This window comes from Oncorhynchus masou, chromosome 5 (assembly GCF_036934945.1).
Source record: "Oncorhynchus masou masou isolate Uvic2021 chromosome 5, UVic_Omas_1.1, whole genome shotgun sequence".
Taxonomy (NCBI): domain Eukaryota; kingdom Metazoa; phylum Chordata; class Actinopteri; order Salmoniformes; family Salmonidae; genus Oncorhynchus; species Oncorhynchus masou.
In genome coordinates this window covers 41274247-41298969 of record NC_088216.1, presented here as the reverse complement: position 1 = coordinate 41298969, position 24723 = coordinate 41274247, and the positions used below count along the sequence as shown (strand labels likewise).

The 24723-nt window shown below is 43.3% G+C and overlaps 1 protein-coding gene across 2 annotated transcripts in view; it reads right to left on the bottom strand.

Annotated features, from left to right (window-relative positions):
* LOC135539592 (myotubularin-related protein 14-like) overlaps positions 1 to 24723 on the bottom strand; it is a 42743-nt gene that overhangs the window by 4377 nt on the left and 13643 nt on the right. Inside the window, exons 5-18 of one of the 2 annotated variants that reach the window (XM_064965562.1) lie at positions 21309 to 21372; positions 21033 to 21155; positions 20496 to 20569; positions 19991 to 20061; positions 19713 to 19787; positions 18895 to 18961; positions 16903 to 16988; positions 15007 to 15083; positions 12746 to 12782; positions 12296 to 12366; positions 11835 to 11893; positions 9654 to 9792; positions 6431 to 6610; positions 439 to 603 (exon numbers count right to left, since the gene is read on the bottom strand). In XM_064965562.1, the coding sequence (XP_064821634.1) occupies positions 439 to 603; positions 6431 to 6610; positions 9654 to 9792; positions 11835 to 11893; positions 12296 to 12366; positions 12746 to 12782; positions 15007 to 15083; positions 16903 to 16988; positions 18895 to 18961; positions 19713 to 19787; positions 19991 to 20061; positions 20496 to 20569; positions 21033 to 21155; positions 21309 to 21372 (1288 nt within the window). The remainder of the gene's footprint in view (positions 1 to 438; positions 604 to 6430; positions 6611 to 9653; positions 9793 to 11834; positions 11894 to 12295; positions 12367 to 12745; positions 12783 to 15006; positions 15084 to 16902; positions 16989 to 18894; positions 18962 to 19712; positions 19788 to 19990; positions 20062 to 20495; positions 20570 to 21032; positions 21156 to 21308; positions 21373 to 24723) is intronic. The other variant, XM_064965563.1, reaches the window with a different exon arrangement.

Here is a 24723-nt window from a genome sequence, read left to right as displayed (position 1 = left end):
GCCCTGCCACCGCCTCCTCTTCCACAAAGGAATGGGGGAGAGAAAGGAGGTGAATAAATAAGGGAGAAAGGCGGAGAAGGAGGTAAAGAGAGAGAAAGATATTCCTGAGGGTTAGAGGTGTGCGTAGCTGGGGTCCGATTCTCAACCACTACGCCGAAGGGTACTCGTACATTCCCCCCTCGTGAATTTAAAAGGAATACACTGGTGTGGGCAATATGGTGATAACTCCCTCCAGCCAACCAATCCAATGCACGAGGGGGTGGGGGTGAACGAGTGCACACTTCCGGGAGAAAGGTCGAGAATCGGAATGCGATCCGTGTGTGCGTCCCAAATGGCACCCTATACCCTACATAGCCCACAGCTTACCAAACCCCGGTCAAAAGTAGTGCACTACATAGGGGATTGTGTGCTATTTTGTGACGCAGCCCATAGACTCACATGCGTCCGCTGGGCCCCTCGTCCTGGAAGCTAAAGGGGAGGGGCGAGTCGTTGGCGGCGGCGACCTGTCCATGGTCGTGGATGGAGCCGCAGCCCGACACGAGCTGCCAGCTGCCGTAGTCCATGGAGAGGGAGGAGCCGGATTGGGCGTACTCCGCCGCCAGCCTGGCCAGAGTAGAGAGGGAGATGCAGAGAGAGAAAGAGTGGAAAAAGAGAATGGAGAGAGCAGGGAATGCAGCGAATACAGAGAGGAAAGTGAAAGAGCCAAAGGAGAGGGGGGGAAAAAATAAGGAAATTCAATTGGGAGAAGTGAGAGACGAGAGAGAATCCAGCCGTGAGCTGTGAGGTCAGTGGGAGGGGGGGCTTCACGGCACGGTGTCGCGACCTCAGAGGCAAAAGTCAAAGGTACAACACTCGCGTCAATTCAACCCAGAACTAGAATAATACCCTCAGGGGGAATTAACAAGGCAAGTCAACAAGCACAGAAACGTCATATGGATATTACACATACGGCATACCCCAATGTCAGTGGAATGACAATGAATGGAGTTTGAACCAACTACCAAAACACCCACGCACCTTCCATTGTCATGCAAATTGACCAAACGAACAAGGAGCTCTGGAGTAAGAAGCTGTACTAATAAACCAGTGAGACACACACACAGGACTGTTACAGTGACTGTATTACCGCCACACCGGCGGTCATGAGTCATGACGGCAGTCAAATCCATGTGACCGTTTAGTCACGGTAATTAGGCTTATTCAAGCTCTGATGCTGCTGCTGGTCATTAGTAGCCTTCCAAACATGCTTCCTGCCTAGTACTCAGCACTATTGTCCCTCTAAAAATCACGCAGACATCAATGCAAATGTCATCGAAAATCTAAATAAACACTTCATGCGAGCCTATGAGCCAACATTTCCATAGGCTATGCCATTAGGTGAGAAAACAGAGTTGATGGCCTCTTAAAAAGAGGATCCCATCAGCTTTCTATGGGCTAGGCCACCTATATTTATTTAGCAACTTTCCTAATATTAAGCACATTGCTTCACTTTACAACAAGAGTATAGCCTACCTGGCATGAAAATGAACCATGGGAAAAGCATCCTCCACTTGAATATTAAGTGCGTAGATTACATGTATTTTTCCTGTTGAGACAGGTACATGATAATGGTCCATTCTAAATCAAAATTAATTTCACACATTATTTAGTATATGTAAAGACAACACTAAGAATAGTCTGATCGGTGACAATATTAGCCCCTCACTTGTGAATGATGTCCAGCTTGTGCAGGAAGGCAAGAAACGGGGCATACCTTTTTTTTTTGGCGACTTTTCAAATCATAGTCGCACACCTCATGTATCCTAGCCCACATGCCTATATTTTGATAAGGTTTGTATCACAACTAGTGGTCAAAACTTATTAAAATTAAGCATATTAATCGGCTTCTCAAGGGGTGTAGCGCCTAACTAGCATACATACGCAGCACGTGAGTTTCAAGTTTGGGGAAGATCCTTTTCACCATAAAAATGCACCTTTATAATAAAGTACTACATGCATAAGTTTTTGCCGTCACTTTCGATAAGTGTTTTCCCGCTAATTCGTTGCATTTTGGAACCTTCGCACTTATAGCCTACTGCCATGTGTGCATTGCTACAATTATAATGCGGGAAAAAAAAAAAAAATCAGCCGTGTTGTATTCATTTGGGATCTATCGCATCCCACAACTGTCCCAGAATGTTTGGAATATTCATTTATTGCACAGAAGGACAAATTGACCAATAGAATAAGTAAACTTTTGTACTATGGGGGATAGTAGACTGACATAGGCTAGTGCTTTTGCTAGTCGTTGTTGGCTGACAATAAGAAAGCTAAATGTGGACAGATCTAACATCTTCAATATGCGGCAAGGAATTCGATCAGAGGAATGCTTGCATCCCAGATGTGTCTGTCTTCATTCCCTTGTCGCCTAACTTCTTAGCTGAAACGCCTGAGAGAAGGAACTGATCACGTGACTGGTATTGGCTACGTCTGAGCGAGCCATGTGAGTGAGAGGTGCTTCAGAGCACAGCAGCTGGCAGAAAGGAATTATAATTAGCCTATTCTATTCAGCAAAAGGCATGCAGATTTTTAGGGAGCATTACGGCCACACAAGAGGGATGCCCCTGGGAAATTTGAGGTCTGGTGAGATTTTTGTTTTCTAATCATTAGAGTCCTATCATGTAGCCTTAGAATGTATAAAACTTCTAAACATATAATCCAATGTTTGAGTCACAACTACAGTTGCATAAATAACTAAATTAAGCAAAAAGGAGGACCTGTTTCTTTAACTGCTCAACACAGAAAAGCCGCATGTGCGCATTTTCTTTGAAATCGTTTGGAGAAAATATACTTTTATATTTTATTAAGCCATGTTCAACTGTATTCTTCATAGTATAAATACAAATAATGCCACGGATTTCTAAGCAATTCTTGTCCGCTAAATGAATTAGTGTAGCCCACAGTTATATCACAGTCATCAGGGCTTAACATAAGTACATCTCAGTGTTCTTCTGAAAGAGACTACATTTTCTGTCTAAAAATACAACACAATATATTTGTCACATACACATGGTTAGCAGATGTTGTTAAAGAGTGCAGTGAAATGCTTGTGCCTCTAGTTCTGACCATGCAATATATCTAACAAGTAATCTAACAATTCCACAACAACTACCATACACACACACACACACACGTGTGAAGGAATTAATAAGAATATGTATATTAAACAATATGAATGAGTGATGGCCGAACGGCATAGGCAAGATGTAGTAGATGGTATAGAGTACATTATATACATATGAGAAGAGTAATGTAGGGTATGTAAACATTATATAAAGTGGCATTGTTTAAAGTGCGACTTTTCCATTATTAAAGTGGCGAGAGTTGAGTCAGTGTTTTGGCAGCAGCCACGAGTGTTGGCTGTTTAACAGTCTGATGGCCTTTTGATTGAAGCTGTTTTTCAGTCTCTCAGTCCCCGCTTTGATGCACCTGTACTGACCTCGCCTTCTGGATGATAGCAGGGTGAACAGGCAGTGGCTCAGGTGGTTGTTGTCCTTGATCTTTTTGGCCTTCCTGTAACATCGCGTGGTGTAGGTGTCCTGGAGGGCAGGTAGTTTGCCCTGGGTGATGCGTTGTGCAGACCTCACTACCCTCTGGAGAGCCTTACGGTTATGGGCAGAGCAGTTGTCGTACCAGGCGGTGTTACAGCCCGACAGGATGCTCTCAATTGTGCATCTGTAAAGGTTTGTGAGCGTTCAGTGACAAGCTGAATGTGTACACCGAGGAACTTTAAAAAAACTGCTGCTCCCTACTGTTCCTGAAGTCCACAATCATCTCCTTTGTTTTGTTGACATTGAGTGTGAGGTTATTCTCTTGACACCACATTCCGAGGGCCCTCACCTCCTCCCTGCAGGCCGTCTCGTCATTGTTGGTAATCAAGCCTATCACTGTAGTGTCGTATGCAAACTTGATGATTGAGTTGGAGGCGTACATGGCCACGCAGTCATGGTGAACAGGAAGTACAGGAGAGGGCAGAAAATGCACCCTTGTGGGGCGCCAGTGTTGAGGATCAGCGGGGTGGAGATGTTACCTACCCTCACCACCTGGGGGCGGCCCGTCAGGAAGTCCAGGACCCAGTTGCACAGGGCGGGGGTCGAGACTCAGGGTCTCGAGCTTAATGACAAGTTGAGGGTAGTATGGTGTTAAATGCTGAGCTGTCGTCGATGAACAGCATTCTTACATAGGTATTCCTCTTGTCTAGATGGGTTAGGCTGTGTGCAGTGTGATTGCGTTGTCTGTGGACCTATTGGGGCGTTAAGCAAATTGGAGTGGGTCTAGGGTGTCAGGTAAGGGTGGAGGTGATATGATCCTTGACTAGTCTCTCAAAGCACTTCATGATGACGGAAGTGAGTGCTACAGTCATTTAGCTCAGTTACCTTAGCTTTCTTAGGAACAGGAACAATGGTGGCCCTCTTGAAGCATGTGGGAACAGCAGACTGGGATAAGGATTGATTGAAAATGTCCGTAAACACACCAGCCAGCTGGTCTGCGCATGCTCTGAGGATGTGGCTGGGGATGGCCTTTCACACATTTAAATGTTTTACTCTCGTTGGCTGCAGTGAAGGAAAGGCCGCAGGTTGTGGTAGCGGGATTTATTGTGATGGTGTAGGCTATATTACATGGATTTATTAGACTTTTTAAAATGTAGATGTTCCAAAGTTCTGAATCAGTAGCTTGTAGGCCATGTGTGAGATGCATGTTTAGATGCACTATTGTAAAGTGGCTGTTCCACTGGATGTCAGAAGGTGAATTCACCAATTTGTAAGTCGCTCTGGATAAGAGCGTCTGCTAAATGACTTAAATGTAAATGTAATGTGTGGAAGCCAGGAGATGCGAAATGGTGTTTATATTATTTAACGGTAAATTAGTGAGACCGTCAGTTTTTTTTAATTTAAATTTTACCCCCTTTTCATGGTATCCAATTGTTAGTAGTTACTATCTTGTCTCATCGCTACAACTCCCATACGGGCTCGGGAGAGTCGAAGGTCGAAAGCCATGTGTCCTCCAAAACACAACCCAACCAAGCCGCACTGCTTCTTGGCACACTGCTCGCGCATCCAACCCGGAAGCCAGCCGCACCAATGTGTCGGAGGAAACACCGTGCACCTGGCGAACTGGTTAGCGTTCACTGCGCTTGGCCCGCCACAGGAGTCGCTAGTGCGCAATGAGACAAGGATATCCCTACCGGCCAAACCCTCCCTAACCCGGACGACGCTAGGTCAATTGTGCGTCGCCCCACGGACCTCCCGGTTGCGGCTGGCTGCGACAGATCATGGGCATGAGTCTCTGGTGGCACAGCTAGCACTGCGATGCAATGCTCTAACCACTGCGCCACCCGGGACGCCCTCGACCGGCAGTTTTTTGCTCGACAATCACCGGCTGAGAAAATATCATGACCGCCACAGCCCTAGACACACATACAGAGAAGGGTATAATCAAGCTGTACTGTGAGACCAACCGTCTCACACATTCTACTGAAAACACAGCCTCACCAATGTCTCACCAGGGGATGCGTGTATTTGTGCTTGTGTTCTCTAACAAACCAAAATAAACAGCCAACTTTTTTCTGCCTTTTCTTTATATCTGAAAGGTGTTGTCGGTATCAAAGACTAAACCTTTATTTCCTTCAACTGACCTAGTCATGATTGCTGTAAAGGTCTGGCTACAGCTTGTAGCCGTAGTGCTGAGGCGGCATTGGCACACATTAAATCATGAACATTCTATTGTTGTCTGACGTTAAACTTGTCCTTGTCAATCACAAAGCTTCACAGAAATGCTTTTAAATTTTGTGCACAAATTTGTTTACAAACCTGTTACTGAGCATTTCTTATTCGCCAAGATAATCCATCCACCTGACAGGTATGGCATAAAAAAGAAGCCCGATTGAAGCACATTGTGCTGGGGTCAATACAAGGCCACTAAAAAAAAATGCAGTTGTGTCATCCAACACAATGCCACATTCTATTCTTTTGAAAAATAAATTACCATAAAGTATGTCTGTAAAGAGTACGTGTGTCACCGCAGACAGTCACACACTTAGATGTTATTCAGTTATTCACCTTTCATTGCAGAATGGCAAACATGCAACACGGAGAGAAACAGAGATGCAGTATGAGTCAATCCATTTACAAAGACAGAAAGAGGGGCAAACAAAAACGTGGCATCCCTCATCGTTGTGGTCGGAGCCCATGAACTGCAACCGGCTGTGCTTGAGGTTGGTCTAGCAAATAACGTCACCTGCAGCACATGTACGCAGAATCCCGGCCCCACCGCTATTCTGCATCTCCCTTTCCCCATTCATTTCATACTATGCCCATATGAATAAACAGAAAATACAGAATATAAATCTTTCAAACAAAATCGGCGACTGACTTCTAAAGTGGAAGCTTACCTTCTCCCAGGCACAGACATAGGACTGCTGCCGGCGCGTGTGAAGCCCTGCTCCGATTGGTTGGAGGAGGAGGAGCTGGAAGACTTGGCCTCTTGGCTGAAGGGATGGGCCAGACGCTCATGCATGGGGTCGGGCCGGTTCCACAGCACCGTCTGGGGGGATGAGGTGTGTCCCTTCCTCCTGGGGAGGCCACAATAAAGGAGAAGTTTGACAACCCTTATTTTAAGGCAGTTCTGTCCTTTGTGGCTCAGTCGGTAAGAGCATGGAGCCAAAGATGAGGCATACAGGACTTTATTGGGTTAAAGAGCAACTCCCTAAAAACCAACTTCTAATTTAGAAAAGAGGCTGTGGCATCGATATGAGTCAGAAACACGTATTCTACTATGAAATTGACTAGAAAAGTGTAAATAGGATAATTTGTCATAAAGTCGGTCTCATCCAAAACTGAGTTTTGCGAGACTTGTGTTTGTGACTGCATCACAAGGTAAATTAAGGTTGGGTTTGTTTCAATCCACAGCTGGCAGCACAAAAGTAATCAGTTCAGAGTGAGGCTGCACGCAACCCTATGGGGCTAGTTAGAGACTACTGGTAAACTATACAACGTACATGGGACATTTCCAATAGCTTCAAATGTCATCACTTAACCCCTTACACTCGTGGGAATTGGCCTAAAAATGGATAGGGCTAAATTGAAACATTTCTTAGAACTATGAAAAGCATATGCACAACCATGGTAGCAATTGAAAGGGAACAGTTTAGACATGATTTGAAAATGATTAGACCAAATGGTGGAGGACACAACAGTTCATCTGACAATACTTAATCCAAACATTACTGCTTATTTTATGTGCATTTACTGTACTTTGCCACTTTTGTTGATAAAGAAATCTGACAATACTCCAGATACATTCAGTAACATAAGAATATTCTTGGAAAAATGTGGGGTAGGTAAAACACAAGACAAAGAAATTACAATGGTTAGAGTGAGAGGACGAACTGGTGTCTCCCACTGGCCACACACCTCTCCAAAGCGTGCACAAGTTCCTAAGCTATTTCAAAGCACTTTTATAGTCTTCAACTCTCAGGTGCTTTTTTGAGCTCTCCTGGCTGTTCCGTTAAAGAACTAGAACTGGCTTGGAACAGTCCTGCATCTCTGCCTTTACACAATTACTATTGTTGTTTACGCAATCCAGAAACAGTCCATTATAAAAATCGCAATATGGGTCAGGTGGGCATGATTTGAAAGCTTGTTCCATTGCCAACTAGCGAAATTAGCTAAATTATAAAATACGAACTTAGTGTTAGGTTTTCACAATAAAATTCAGAGAAGCAGAAAGTAATTTGAGTGTACAAGGAATGGAGTCATGAGTGCATTCAGATGCGTAGTTGTGGCAAAAAAAAAAAAACAAAAAAAAAAAATCACAATATGAACAAACATGTCATATTGTAACTGTACATCAAACAGTCATCATGAACATTGACACTGTATATTACATTCGTTTTAAGATACAGAAATGTGAAGTGCACAATTTGGACATACAGGTGTTTGGCTTGCTTATGACATCAAAGCGGTATTTATTATAATCCTCAATGTCTCATCTTTCAAAATACAGTACCAGTCAAAGGTTGACACACCTACTCATTCTGGGGTTTTTATTTTTACTATTTTCTACATTCTAGAATAATAGTGAAGACATAAAAACTATGAAATAACTCATATGGAATCAACAAAAAAAAAGTGTCATTTTATGAGATTCTTCAAAGTGGCCACCCTTTGCCTTCCTGACAAATTTGCACACTCGTGGCATTCTCTCAACCAGCTTCGTGAGGTAGTCACCTGGACTGCATTTCAATTAAAAACAGGTGTGCCTTGTTAAAAGTAAACTTGTGGAATTTCTTAGAGCCAACCAGTTGTGTTGTGACAAGGTAGTCCATATTATGGCAGGAACAGCTCAAATAAGCAAAGAGAAACGACAGTTCATCATTACTTTAAGACTTGAAGGTCAGTCAATCGCAAAATGTCAAGAACATTGAACATTTCTTCAAGTGCAGTCACAAAAACAATCAAGCTTTATGATGAAACTGGCTCACATGAAGACAGACACAGGAATGGAAGCCCCAGAGTTACCTCTGCTGCGGAGAATAAGTTCATTGGTGTTACCAGCCTCAGAAATTGCAGCCCAAATAAATGTTTCAGAGTTCAAGTGACAGACATTTCAACATCAACTGTTCAGAGGAGACCGCATGAATTAGGCCTTCATGGTCAAATTGCTGCAAAGAAACCACACCAATAAGAGATTTGCTTGGTCCAAGAAACACAAGCAATGGACATTAGATTGGTGGAAATCTGTCCGTTGGTCTGATGAGTCCAAATGAGATTTTTGGTTCCGTGTGTCTTTGTGACGCTGAGTAGGTGAACGGGAGATTTCTTTCATGTGTTATTTCACAGTTTTGATGTCTTCACTACTATTCTACAATGTAGAAAATAGTAATAATTAAGAAAAACCCTTGAATGAGTAGGTGTCCAAACTTTTGACTGGTAATGTACAGAGTCCTTTTACAGCATTTCCCTCACTCCCTCACCAAAAATGCCCAATTAGTGGGAGGAATGGGGGCAACTTGTCACGCACAGGGTACGAATAGCTGTCAGTCAAAGCCCATACAGAGCTGTGAAGTAGAGACCCTGAGAGCTCTGACATCATGTATAGCATGTTAGCTGCCATTTTCAAAAGGGAGTGTGAAGGGATACAAACCTCAAAACAACTACACATTGTAGAAATGTCATATACAAATATTGAAAGCAGTTCATGTGAAAACTAAAAAGGTTTGCAACGTGAAAAATAATGTCGAATTCACATCACGTCCCTAACAAGCCCCAGAGATAGGCTGTCCAAAGTCAAACCAATTTTGCCCTGGTCGCACACCAGCTGGCTGAAGCTATTAGCTAAATAATTTGGCTAACTCTTCCCACCTGCGAACACACACACACAAGAGACGCATCAAACCACACTCTGAAACCAACTCACGTTTGAATTCAGTAATGGCTGCTAGCATATCTTAATGAACCAATTTAAAATGAGGCCAAATCAGGAAGTTCCTTCACCCTTTAAAGGAATACTCATCCATGTGCCATCCCTGATACATATGGGGGTATATTCAAAAGTGAAAGGAAATGGTTTTGGCTGGGGTTACACTGACTTCCAGAGAAACGGTGAGGACTCACCAGCTGGAGGCTCCCAGAGGCTGGCCGGAGAACAGGTCCACGGCCTCATTGGTGAGGCTGGAGGCTCCGCCCGCGTCCTCCGTGATCAGAGAGAAGTCACTGCTCAAACTGGTCACGCTGCCCCTGGCCTCCCTGGACTCTGCACCAATCACACGGGAGACATTGGTTAGCGGACAGGCCCTCGGACCAATTACAGAGGAGATTTGAGGACAATTATAGGGCGCAGATTCATTAAATATACACTTTGGAAGCCTACGGTTGGTTTATATGCATGTATAATACTAATTATTATTATTTATTAAACGTCTATAGCTCTTCTACTACAAAAATAATCTCAAACCACTTGAAAAAGGAAAATAAACAAGAATAAAATTAAATAGCTGTATAAAAGAGCATGTCTGGATTTTCTGCCCGAGTTGAAAGTTTTGAATGTTTTAAGCCTTCAGATATTGTGACAGTCATGAGGGAACATTATTGCTTTTGCAGAGGGAAGTGGTCAGTGACAGATGCAACACTACAGGAATGTTCTGCTAGCACAGACTGGATTATGTTCCGGGATTCATCCATGGCATTGAGGAGTATACCACTTTAGTCACCGGCCTTCTCAATAAGTGCATCGTTGACGTCGTCCCCACAGTGACAGTACGTACATATCCCAACCAGAAGCCATGGATAACAGGCAACAGCCACACTGAGCTAAAGGCTCGAGCTGACGCTTCAAGGAGCGGGACACTAATCCGGATGCTTGTAAGAAATCCCGCTAAGTCCTCAGACAAACCCTTAAACAGGCAAAGCACCAATACACCAGCTCTACTTCACCGGCTCGAACAGGTAACGCGTCAACACACCGGCTCTACTAATCCTACTACACCGGCTGACGCTCGTCGGATGTGGCAGGGCTTGCAAACTATTATGGACAACAAAGGGAAACACAGCCAAGAGCTGCACTGTGATGCGAGCCTACCAGACAGGCTAAATAACTTTTATGCTTGCTTAGAGAGGTGGTCAGAGACCTGGCAGTGTGGTGCCGGGACAACAACCTCTCCCTCAATGTGATCCAAGAAAAAGGAGACGATCGTGGATTACAGAGAAGGGGATGTAATGGAGCGGGTCGAGAGCTTCAAGTTCCTTGGTGTCCACATCACCAAACTATCATGGTCCAAATACACAAAGACAGTGGTGAAGAGGGCATGACAACACCTTTTCCCCCTCAGGAGACTAAAGATTCAGCATGGGTTCGCAGATCCTCAAAAAGTTCTACAGCTGCACCATTGAGAGCATCCTGACCAGTTGCATCACCTGTCGGCATCCGACCGTAAGGAGCTACAGAGGGTAGTGCTTAGGGCCCAGTATGTGGGGCCAAGCTTCCTGCCTTCCAGTCACCCAAGTCATAGACCGTTCCCTCTGCTACCGCATGGCAAGCGTTACCGGAGCGCCAAGTCTAGGTCCAAAAAGCTCCTTAATTAACAGCCACCCGGACGATTCACATTGACGACCCCCCCCCCCCCCTCCCTTTGTTTTTACACTGCGGCTACTCACTGTTTATTATCTATGCATAGTTACTTTACGCCTGTACAAATTACCTTGACTAACCTATAACCACGTACAAAGACTCGGTACCCCCTGCCTAGTTATTTATTGAGTCACTTATTTTATTTTTTACGTTAGTTTATTTAGCAAATCTTTTCAAAACTCTTTCTTGAACTGCATTGTTGGTTAAGGGCTTGTAAGCAAGAATTTCAAGGTAAGGTCTTCCTACACCTGCTGTAATCGGCGCATGTCCTTAGCTTATGCAAACAATAGCCTATAATAAGCCTTTTGCCAGATACAGTTTATAGACAACATCCATTTAGGCTTATGCGTTCATAGCTTTGTGCATCATGAGGGGACAAGACAAAAGCGCATCACGTTACATCAGAAGTGTAGTGCAGTGGGAATTCATAACAAAGGGCATATGACGCTATTTGCAGACTTTCAGAAGTTTCTTCATAACATCATGTATCACATTCATTTACATGAGATGCCTACATCAGAACTGTAGTGTACAGTAGGAACTCTTACAGGGTTCTTAAAAAAAACATGTCTTAACATACCACCACTGTACTCAATGTATGAAATACACCTCTATCCTCATGTAACATATACTTAATAATGAACTATGTCTCCAGGGAAGCAACTTACTCAACTTGCAGAGGTCGTCCACTGTGAAATCAGTGTCTTTGAATTGAGAGTTTTTCCTCCTGTGGAAGAGAAAAAAGGATGATGAAATAATGCACAGAGAGGAAGAAGAGCAAGAGAGCGACTGACACACTGCTCAAAAAGAAGGAAAGAAAGACATCAAAGAATATAGAAATGTGAAGGGGGAAAAAAAGACACTGTTTGGTCACAGTCGGTTTTCGACGATGAAAGAACAGTGTTATTGCCCTGAGTGGCTGTAACCCTACAGTTGAAACAAAATGAAGAGTAGCTTAAGGGTATAGTAAGGCCTATTCCCTGTATAGTCCACTACTTTAGACCAGGGCTCTGGTCAAAAGTAGTGCACTATATATTGGGAATAGGGTGCCATTTTGGGTGCGGACAATATTTTATAGAAGTGCTTTTACATTTCAAATATCTCTGTTGATTCATGACAATTCACTCACCTCTGTTTCTTCTTGGCAGAGAACTTCTCTGAGACAATATGCTTCAAAAAATTGAAGCAAAAAAAGAAAATCTGCCGGGAGGAATGAAAGATGAAGTTACGTCTTACAGGTGTAAAAAGAAAAAGGAAATTAAATGCATGACCAAATGCTGCCCCCTAGTTTTCAAAAACACCCCAAACAACTCACTTAAGTTGAAAATTGGATATCAGTTTCAGAAATCAGATAACATTTTACTCTCAACTTCACAAACCATTATATCTACATTGGCAGTCAATTCCTAAAAAAAATATTGAATTCAAGAAGACGGCAACAGTGTTATAACTGTTTGAGGGCAATAACCATATTAACTAAATAGGAAAGTAATAACCAATGTTTTAATATTCCACACACACACAGACAGAGCGAGAGGGGGAAGGCATGGCATTGATATTATGTTAGAATGCAACGGACCTCCTCTCCTTTGGTGAGGCGATCAGGCAGCATATGACTGTAGAAGCAACAAACGAGTATGATCACCGAATCCATTAAACAAATCAAACAACACTATTACATATGATGATTAGCTACCAACACCAACCAACATATTTAAAATGTCCAATGCATCGTTTTATCTCAATAACAAAACATTTTTGGGTAACAATCAAGTACCTTACATTGATAATTTTCAATTAAAATGGTTAAAAAAATAATTGAAAGCTTCCCAGCAATTTCTCAAGCAAGAATTTTGGTAGGACTGTGTGGGAGTGGTCTGAGTGAGGAGGAGAAAACTGAAAATTAGCTATTGGCAGAGGTTGGGAATTCTTTATTGGTCTATTAAACCTGGTGATGTCATCAGGCAGGCCAAAACTCCAGAAATTTCAGGTAGCCTTTTCAAACAGCTCTCAAACTAAAAAGGGCATTATCAAAATGTTAGTCTTCCAACCTCATCGTGTGGATATATATATAAAACACACAGGACAATCACATCTTTGACTGCACTGGGCCTTTAATACTTTCTCAATGTCTGTACCTTTCTATTCAGCATACAGTTCTCTCCATGCACCTGGTGTTTACCTCGTACAATGGTTACAATGTAAGTTTTACTTTCCAATTTCTATACTTGTTGAATCAAACAGTCCAAAAGAGCAAAGTCAAGAAGACTGTAAAGCACAAATAGGGTACCTTTTAGAACATGTAATTTACAAAAAAAAGTACATCAATAACCAACTGACCAGTTGTCACTCATTTTCTCTTATCTCCAGCTTAGAACCTGAATTGACCATTATTATTGCTTTTACATTTAAAGGGAAAACAACAAACAAACACTCTCAATGGGAGTTTAAGCCATAATGAAAGATTACACAAATCCATACATACCGCTGCATCATAACACTGATAGCTGGTAAAAAACAAGACCAATTATTACAGATATTATTAAAGGGGAGAGCTTTGGTGTACGTGTGTGTGAGACACCCCGTTTCCTGTAGGTTCATGCTCTACAACATCCGCAGAGTACGACCCTGCCTCACACAGGAAGCGGCGCAGGTCCTAATCCAGGCACTTGTCATCTCCCGTCTGGATTACTGCAACTCGCTGTTGGCTGGGCTCCCTGCCTGTGCCATTAAACCCCTACAACTCATCCAGAACGCCGCAGCCCGTCTGGTGTTCAACCTTCCCAAGTTCTCTCACGTCACCCCGCTCCTCCGCTCTCTCCACTGGCTTCCAGTTGAAGCTCGCATCCGCTACAAGACCATGGTGCTTGCCTACGGAGCTGTGAGGGGAACGGCACCGCAGTACCTCCAGGCTCTGATCAGGCCCTACACCCAAGCAAGGGCACTGCGTTCATCCACCTCTGGCCTGCTCGCCTCCCTACCACTGAGGAAGTACAGTTCCCGCTCAGCCCAGTCAAAACTGTTCGCTGCTCTGGCCCCCAATGGTGGAACAAACTCCCTCACGACGCCAGGACAGCGGAGTCAATCACCACCTTCCGGAGACACCTGAAACCCCACCTCTTCAAGGAATACCTAGGATAGGATAAGTAATCCTTCTCACCCCCCCTTTAATGATTTAGATGCACTATTGTAAAGTGGCTGTTCCACTGGATGTCAGAAGGTGAATTCACCAATTTGTAAGTCGCTCTGGATAAGAGCGTTTGCTAAATGACTTAAATGTAAATGTAATGTATCCCTCTTCCCTGGCCGCAGACTCAGAAGTTTGTCCTGGAATAATTACTCTATAGAGTTTTTCGTTAATATTTTTTTACTCCGTTTGATGAGTTAAACTTTGGAGAGATGCACAGCGGTAATTATGAAGGAAAGCCCCGAGAGAGCGGGGGAAGAGAGAGAAAGAGAGAAAAACAGGGCTCCATCTCAATTCGCCTTTAGACGATTCCTTGCATCCTATGTCCTCACCTTCTCAACCACAGTATATTGGAGGGTTCAAAGTCCCTTCTCGCTGAATTTCTCCTCCAAATTGTTGAGAAGTTCAAGGAGTGAGAAGGCAAGAAATCAAGGAAAGATGAATTGAGACAGGGTACTTAACTTGGCACGCTCTACCCTCTCCTCAGAGTCATCCTTCCTATAAAGCTCTTTCCTCAATTATGCATCTCAAACACATCTGGATCTGGTAACGTTTCGGTTTTCCCCTCCCCACTCAGACAGTCCTCGATTGCTGTTGTGGACGTACCCCTCAGTATTACTAAGGAGTAATGGGGGTGTTGTGAGAATCCTTACCCAAAGAGGAACCAGTCGTAGGCGATTGTCAGATAGAGGATTTCAGTAGGCTCCAGGCTGGCGTGGACAGCACCATCCTATTAAAAAAATACATTCAAAGATTTAACATGTCATTAAAAAAAAAACTCCACGCAAATTAGCCCTGAAAGGCAACACATGTAAATGTGATTCTTCTGTTTGTGTTTTGTTTTTTTAAATAAGTATTCAGACTGTTTACTCAGTAGTTTGTTGAAGCACCTTTGATAGCGATTACAGCCTCGAGTCTTCTTGGGTATGACGCTACAAGCTTGGCACATCTGTATTTGGAGAGTTTCTCAAATTCTTCTCTGCAGATCCTCTCAAGCTCTGTCAGGTTGGACGGGAAGTGTTGCTGCAGAGAAATTGAAGGTCCCTCCAGAGACGTCTAAATCGGGTTCAAGTCTGGACTCTAGTTGGGCCACACAAGAACATTGAGACTTGTCCCAAAGTCACTCCTGCATTGTCTTGGCTATGTGCTTCAGGCCGTCCTGTTAGAAGGTGAACCTTCGCCACAGTCTGCAGAGATGCTTGTCCTTCTGGAAGGTTCTCCCATCCCCACAGATGAACTCTGGAGCTCTGTCAGAGTGACCATCGGGTTCTTGGTCACCTCCCCAATGGCGCAGTTTGGCCGGGCGGCCAGCCCTTGGAAGAGTCTTGGTGATCTAAACTTTTCCCATTTAAGAATGGAGGAGGCCACTGTGTTCTTGGGGACTATCAATGCTGCAGACCATTTTTGGTACCATTCTCCAGATCTGTGCCTTGACACAATCGTGTCTCGGAGCTCTACGGACAATTCCATCGACCCCATGGCTTGTTTTTTTCTGTCAACTGTGGGACCTTATATAGACAGGTGTGTGTCTTTCCAAATCATGTCCAATCAATTTAATTTACCACAGGTGGCCTCCAATCAAGTTGCAGAAACATCTCACAGATGACCAATGGAAACAGGATGCACCTGAGCTAAATTTTGTGGGTAATAGCAGAGTGTCTGAATACTTATGTTAAAAAAGGTAAGTTTTCAATTTTCTGATAAATTAGGAAAAAAAAAAATCTCCACCTGGCACAGCCAGAAGAGGTCTAGCCACCCCTCATAGCCTGGTTCCTCTAGGATTCTTCTTAGGTTCTGGCCTTTCTAGGGAGTTTTTCCTAGCCACTGTGCTTCTACACCTGCATTGCTTGCTGTATGGGGTTTTAGGCTGGGTTTCTGTCCAGCACTTTGTGACATCAGCTGATGTAAGGGCTTTAAATAAATTTGATGGATCAAAAAAATACTCTACACACAATACCCAATAATGACAAAGTAAAAATAGGTTTTTAATCTATCTACTTTAGAATAAGGCTGTAGCTTAAAATGAGGAAAAAGTCAGCGGATTTGAATATTTTCCCAATGCACTGTACCTACCAGCTCTCTAAAAAGTCAGGCCAACAATACTTTCCTGTGGATATTTTGTAAAAAAATAAATTAAAGTGGCTGAAGGACAAACCACAGACAAGCGGTAGTGACTTTTTCAAATCCTCCTACATCAGAAAGGGTAGATTCTGGAGGTTTCTAAAACCCTTAACATTGCCAAATAACTCTTTCAATTTAAGTGATTAACTCTATTTCAACTGGCTTTTCTAGTGTTATGCAGTGGGTCTTGAATCTTAATTCGACTTGCGTGTTAAGACAAATGGGAGGGGCATCGGGGGTGAAAGCAGATGAATTCATTATGGAATTCCAGAAAAATGTATTTTGAAGTGCCTTTTGAATTGAATTACAAAACTGATATCTGGGTGGCGGTGGAGTGTGTGTGTGTGTGTGGGGGGGGGCAGAGCAATAAAAGTGGGATAGGAAAGAAAGAGAAACAGGGTGATAGGAATGAGAGCGAGAACACTTACTGCCCACAGTGAGAGCCGCAGGAGGGACACGAAAAGAGGCGTCCGGTCCCAACCAGATATGCAGTGAACCAGGAGACCGCTCTCATCTACAGGTCAAATCAAATCACTGATTAATCAGGTTGTCATACAAAATTAGTTGGCATACCCAGCCTGAAACATTAGTGCATAATCAGTAAATGTTTCTTACAAGCCAGAATGTTGATTAAAATTACATTTGAATTTACTCTACCGATTGTCTGTGTGGTTGGTCTTTCAGCAGCTTGACATTTGAGAAAAAAAATCTCCACAGGAAAGTATTGTTGACCTGACTTTTTAGAGAGAGTAGGTTTGCCACTGCTGATTGCGAGGCAACGTTCCTTCTGTGATTCTGGTGGCTCGGCTATTGCTTACATATTGTGCAAGTGTTTGCGTCGCGTGTGTCAGTAGACTGAAAATACACACCAGAAATACATCCCAACTAAACCATATACACCACCGTTCCATAGTTAACTTTTCTTTCAAAAACAAGGAAATGTCTTTTTTTCCCCCCCATTAAAAAATCAAATTGTTCAGAAATACAATGTAGACATTGTTAATGTTGTAAATGACTATTGTAACTGGAAACGGCAGATTGATTATGGAATATCTACATAGGCGTATAGAGGCTCATTATCAGCAACCACCAGTCCTGTGTTCCAATGGCACGTTGTGTTAGCTAATCCAAGTGTATCATTTTAAAAAGGTTAATTGATCATTAGAAAACCCTTTTGCAATTATGTTAGCACAGCTGAAAACTTGTGTGATTAAAGAAGCAATTAAACTGGCATTCTTTAGACTGGTTGAGTATCTGGAGCATCAGCATTTATGGGTTTGATTACAGGCTCAAAATGGACAGAAACAAAGAACTTTCTTCTGAAACTAGTCAGTCTATTCTTGTTCTGAGAAATTAAGGTTATTCCATGCGAGAAATTGTAAAGAAACTGAAGATCTCGTTCAACGCCGTGTACTACCCCCTTCACAAAACAGTGCAAACTGGCTCTAACCAGAAAAGAAAGAGGAGTGGGAGGCCCTGGTGCACAACTGAGCAAGAGGACAAGTACATTAGAGTGCTTAGTTTGAGAAACAGACGCCTCAGAAGTCACCAACTGGCAGCTTCATCCGGGATGCTGGCCTTCTGGGCAGAGATACTCCGTCCGTGTTCTTTGCCTATCTTAATCTTTTCTTTTTATTGGCCAGTCAGAGAAATATTTTTTTCTTTGCAACTCTGCCTAGAAGGCCAGCATCCAGAAGTCGCTTCTTCACTGTTGACGTTGAGACTGGTGTTTTGCGGGTACTATTTAATGAAGCTGCCAGTTGAGACTTGTGGCGTCTGGTTCTCAAACTAAGCACAAATGTACTTGTCCTCTTGCTCAGTTGTGCACCAGGGCCTCCCACTCCTCTTTCTATTCTGGTTAGGGCCAGTTTGAGCTGATCTGTAAAGGGAATAATACACAGCGTCGTACGAGATCTTCAGTTTCTTGGCAATTTCTCACATGGAATAACCTTCATTTCTTAGAACAAAAGTAGACTGACGAGTTTCAGAAGAAAGTTCTTTGTTTCTGTCCATTTTGAGCCTGTAATCGAAAATACAAACACGAACCCTCAAATGCAAGCAGCTGAAAGACAAACCGCACAGACAACCAGCAGAGTAAGGCTGTATACAGCCGGATTTAAATCAGACAACCAAATAACAAACACTTGAGAAACAAAGGATTGAACCAGGTTTTTATAGTGACTTGTAAGTGATGAGGATTTAAACAGCACAATGGCAACATAAGCCTTTGGTCTTCCCTGGGTCAAGTTTGACTTTGGAGGCCTACATCTCAGGGACCCTCACTAGACGACCATGTGAGATATGATATGACTTACCCACTCTTTACGCCATGTTCATTTTACTCCCTGACAGAAAGAAGAAATTGGTTACAGCCCCCAAGGAGCTTTAACCAACACGCGGGCCCACACACACATACTGACCGTCGCTGTTGATGATGTGAAGCAGCAGCTTCAGGTAGTTCTGGGTCTGATGGACCAGGTCCCAAGACTGAAACACAAGGACAGAGAAGAACACATGAGGACTTTCAGCACGTTTTCACCAGGGGCGCATCCAGCATGTCACTAATGTTCAGATAGCATATTTCTATGTAGAACAAACATGCCTCTCTGACATTTGGAATAAGGATTCATGACATTTCTATCTGCAACGTTTGCCAAGTGAACGTGGCCCTGGTGTGGCGACTTACATCTCTTATTACCTAAAATATGTATTAAAACAAACTCTTACAGCAGCGGTTTTCTAAAATCTCCTCAGGGACCCCCAACCTACTCACAATTTTGTTGTATCCCTGAACTAGCTCACTTGAGTTAACTAATCAAGGGCTTGATAATTAGTTGACAAACTGAATCAGATGTGCTCGCTCTGGAATGGATTAAATACATGAAATGGCTGGGGGTGCCTGAGGAGAGGTTTGAAAACACCCGTCTTAGAGAATGTCAAGACAACATGAGAAATTAATGGTCGGCAACCATGCCGTTCCACGGCCAACAGAGGTCACTGTGAGACCAGTAATACTGTGGCACAATTGGAATCACATTTCACTGAAGTATAATTGGAAAGTTAGATGTACCGGATATGGTGGTCTAGTGGTTTGGGCCACTGCCTCCGACACACAAACACGTGTTGGCATAAGTTTGAATCCAGCCTAGTGCCCTGTGATACAATCTCCTATCTGTCCTTCTCTCCCTATCAACAAAACTGAGGAAATACTCATAAGAGGGAGAAAAGAAAGACTAACCTGATATTCACTCCAGTTTATACTCAAGTTCTTGGTAAAGCACGCAGGGATTGTCAAAGGAGCATCCACAAAATCCTGTCAACAATAAAAATGGTATGTTTCAAAATCTGAAAATCATTAATCTGGATGAACATATCATACATCACAATCTGAGATCAGATGACCATAGAACGACTAGAATGGGTCAGTACACAGTTCAATTGCCTAGGTTTTAGTGCATTTCATCCCTTCTATTAACTATATTTCTATGCAGGAAATGTTAAAATTGACCCGCATACCTGATTCCAGTTGAATACTAGTCCCTCGGCGGTGTAGTCTCGATCTTTGTAGTCCTTAAAGAACTCACACCCTGGAAGCACAGAGAGAGGGGTCCGGTGTCACGATACAACTGTATGCATTGAGAACAGTACAGGAACTCTAGCTAGTCCTGGGTTCAAATACAGTTTGAAATCTTTCAAATACTTTTAGTGCTTTAGCCTGCCCGGTGTGCCAGATGGGTGGAGTTTGCATCACCCATAGCGCCAGTCAAACTCAATCAAGCCAAGTTTAAGTGTTTCAAATGATTGCAAATAGCATTTGATCCCAGGTCTGTAGCTATCTCTCTGGGGAAGACGTTTATTAATAAGATGTAGAAACGCATTGTAAGGCCTAGTTACTGTCATCTACCTAACACTAGATTTATTTGTCAAGACTGCTGAAACCGGTTTTACTAATAAAAAGGAGAATATTTTATCAAAGAACTGAAATGTAAACGTAGCTTGGGGATGAAAGAATTGTCTTTACCCGGGTAAGGCACAGAGAGCAGGGTGAAGTCCGCATAGCGTTGGGCCTTATCCACCTTCTCAGACGAGGTGACACTGGACAGAGAAGAGACGAGAAGATAGGGAACGATAAAAAATAAAATGTAAAAAGTGGAAAAGAGAAAAAATATTCAGGAGGTGATGAAAACGTACGTGTATACATGACATGATGCCTGACTTAACGGTCAGTGACACATGTACACACAGCTGCACAACCGGCGAACCATAGAAAGTATGTGAACAGACGGACACACACACACGCCATGCACTCACACACGTCAACATTACATCACAATCATACAAGCACGCAGGCAGGCAGCTACATAAATAAAGACAACACACACCGCCACACATGCAAAGGTCAACGTCCAAACAAGTGTATACTTGTTTATTACATAACATAAAGTCACCATAAGGCCAACATGAGCAGGATCCAATGACCCAGAACATATCCTCCTGTGTGTGTATGTGCAGGGGGGGAGAAATAAATTCAGAGCCCTGGCTGTGAGCTGAGACTTACTTAAGGCCAAACTTGACCTTCTTGTTCTCCACCATGAGGTCACAGATGTAGCGCACAGAGAGGTAGCGCAGCAGCTTGATGTCCAGACCCCGCACCTTGTCAAAGAGTTGCGAGTCCCCGTTCCTGTAGCAAGGGGGAGACGGGATGGAGAGAAAGAGTTCAAAGAAAATGTTAGACATCATCCAATGACCACAAAAATGTACGGGGCATTTTGAGCATTCAAATCAGGCAAGGAAAACAAACAACCGTCACGGGATCACGTAAGAAGACACCAACCTCACACTGTCCTCCTCTGGAACCTCTGGCTCGGACTCTGCCCCCCACGTGTCATCAGTACCACCTAGAGGGGGAGAGAAAAAGCGAATGAGAGAACGAGAGATGCGTCACTACCATATAATTCTTACATGCTGAACAGACCGGACACGTCGCGTGCACGAGCATTGCAAAATAAATGTAGGAATACATGTTATTCAATTATTGAAACCACACTGCTCGCGAGCTTCAACGAGCATCTGCGTTGCCAAGGGCTAACATACAAGTCATTCCTATTTCTGAAGCAGATCGCGCTGCAAGTCCTGCCTCTCCCATCTCCTCATTGGTTTATAGAAGCAGGTAACCACGTGCCATCTCCTCATTGGTTATACCCATGTGGGTGACTGAAATACTATGAAAGTGTAGAATACAATCACAATATAAGTTCAAAGATGAAAAAGCCTGGTAGGAGGAGAGATGACTAGAAACGATTCGGTTGACCGTTTTATTTGTGGATTAATTGTCGGAACTTGTGCATTTCAAGTACAACAACAACAACGCAATGTTATATCCCAGAACAAATTAGCTAGCAACAGCAATCTAGTGAAATAGGACAAATTAGCTAGCAAGTGCAAGCCAACTAGTTAAATTGCCATACATGTTTAATGCTTTTCGACCTGTCCGCAAATTGGTTCAGAGTTTGTTTTGATATTTTAACCTGCGTGTTGTGATTGCGTTTGGTGTAGGGGGGCAAAATACATTTATGCGCGATGGCGCACGTGCACAGCCGGTTTGGGTTCCGTGTAAAAGTCGATTCAACGAGGACACACTTTAGGATACTTCTCTCATAGGAGTTGAATCGGGAGTGTTTGTAAGGTGTTTTAGATCTATTTCAGAATGTATGGGGCACTACTGACAAAACCACAATATTACTATCAGCTACTAACCTAAGCCAAATGCTTAGTTTAGTAGATGATGGGGAATCGACGGCAGCAATCACAAGTGGAAATATAGCAGCACTGTTTGATCGTGGAACAGAGTTCATCATTCCAGAGCTCCCAGAGGTGTGATAGATCAACTGACAAGCATTACGTTCTTGACGGTCGCTCGGCAGCGCCCGTCCGCTAACTGTCCTCCCGGCTAAACTTTGCGAGGCATGTCAATTCACACATCTCTTTGATGACCCACCACTTACCACGCACTGACAGCGCGCACAAACAACTAGACAATGATTTGTGGACCACATTTTGATTAGGGCAGCGCCGTCGTGTTGCTTTAAGACACGTGGGGACTACTCTTGATCAATTTGTTTTCACCGAAGCGCCATTTGGAGATTGGGATTAGGCTACAATTAGGCTGGGGAAATGTTAGTTAAATTGAGGTTAGGGCTGCTAGTGATCATCGTTTCTAGTTTGCTCATTGACTAGAACCTTTTGCCAGCAAGTTAAACATGTAGTTTAACAAGTGGATCATTTTTGCTATTCACTCGCAGTCGCATAGTTGCCTAGCCCTACTCCGGATCAAAAGCCTGTGCCTTCACCGACTCGGCTCAATCAATGTGATTTTGTTTCACTGACTCGCCATCCGTACAGGCTATTTGGTTAATTGGTCTCTGGCTGGGCAAATAAGTGGGAGGCGGTATAGCTCATCTATTCATTTGCACAGCTATCACAGATCAGAAACATTTAGCATGCAATAATGTAGCCTAACATTCAAGTGTAGGCCTATAATTTTGCTCCATCGGGTACAGGCAACTCCAAAAAGGGTGCGGAGGTTGTGGAATATGAGCACGAGACTCACATGCTTTTAAAATAGGATGGCTGTGATTTTCTGTCGGTATCATGAAGATAAATTGGGATTAACACCATACGCCTGCTCCTAAAACAAAGTGGAGTGAAAGTTGGAAAGAGATGAAACGTGGACTTTAAAAAACACGGACTCTGTTTAAAAATAAAACTTTATGACAGTGGCTCCACATGTTAATGAAACACAGTTGTATGGGAAAAATATTATTTGTATTTTATTCTGTTATATTCTTACTATAAAAAAAATATATATATATATAAAAATATGTATTTTATTCTGTTATATTCTTACTATAAATAAAAAATAAAATATATATATATATATACACACACACGTGTGTGTTGACTGATTGGGGCAGGTATGTTGTCGGTTAAATTTAAAAAATAATGAACTATTTATTTAATTAATTTGGATGTAATTAAACAAACAAAAATAAGCTATTCTATTAGCCTTAATGTTTCTTAGGACTGGCCTGAACGAATTAATACAATTATTCAAATAGACACCCACCACTACGACCAGTCGTCACCGGCATGCGCACGGTAGGTATAAAAGGCGAATGCAGGCAAGAATGTGGCAATAACGGGCCTGTTTGTAAGGGGGTCATATAAACATTGCCCAATTTTGTTAACAGGCAATGCTAATAACAGGCGTACGCAGTATAATAGGCTGGAAGCCAGCAGTTCAGGGCCAACTGCAGTACAGGGCCAACTGCAGTACAGGGCCAACTGCAGTACAGGGCCAACTGCAGTACAGGGCCAACTGCAGTACAGGGCCAACTGCAGTACAGGGCCAACTGCAGTACAGGGCCAACTGCAGTACAGGCAGCACCCCTGGAGCAGGGTAGGAGAACAATGGAGGAGGACGTTACAACTCAATATTTAGACAGAGCCCTAAATGGCATCCTATTCCTAAAATGTACATATTTCAATCTTTTACCCATTTTTTTCTCCTCAATTTTGTGATATTCAAATTGGTAGTTACAGCCTAGTCTCGCTGCTGCAACTCCCGTACGGACTCGGGAGAGGCGAAGGTCGAAAACCACGCGTCCCCCGAAACACGATCCTGCCAAGCCACACTGCCTCTTGACACACTGCTCGCTTACCCCTAAAGCCAGACACACCAATGTGTCGAAGAAAACACCGTACAACTGGTAACCGAAGCTAGCTTGCAGGCGCCCGGCACGCCACAAGGAGTCACTCGAGTGCAATGGGACAAGGACATCCAAGCCGGCCAAACTCTCCCCTAACTCGGATGGCGCTGGGCCAATTGTACGACGCCTCAAGGGACTCCCGATTACGGCAGGCTGTAACACAGCCTGGTATCAAATCCAGGTCTCTAGTGATGCCTCAGTGCCTTAAACCGCTGCACCACTCAGGAGGCCCCCTATTTCTTATTGAATTTTAAAACACAATCCACTTGCAATGAAGCCGCTCAACTATCCAAAACCCCTCCCACAGTCCACCCAAAAACATCCCCATCCATCCGCCAAAGAGTACTGGTCTAGGATCAAGTTCCCCTGTCCATGTAATCTTATAAATATAAAGCAAAAGAGAAAAAAATGATCATAGACCTACTCTGAGATGCTTTGTGAATACGGCCCTGAACTAGATCCCCTTGCTAACAAGATTGA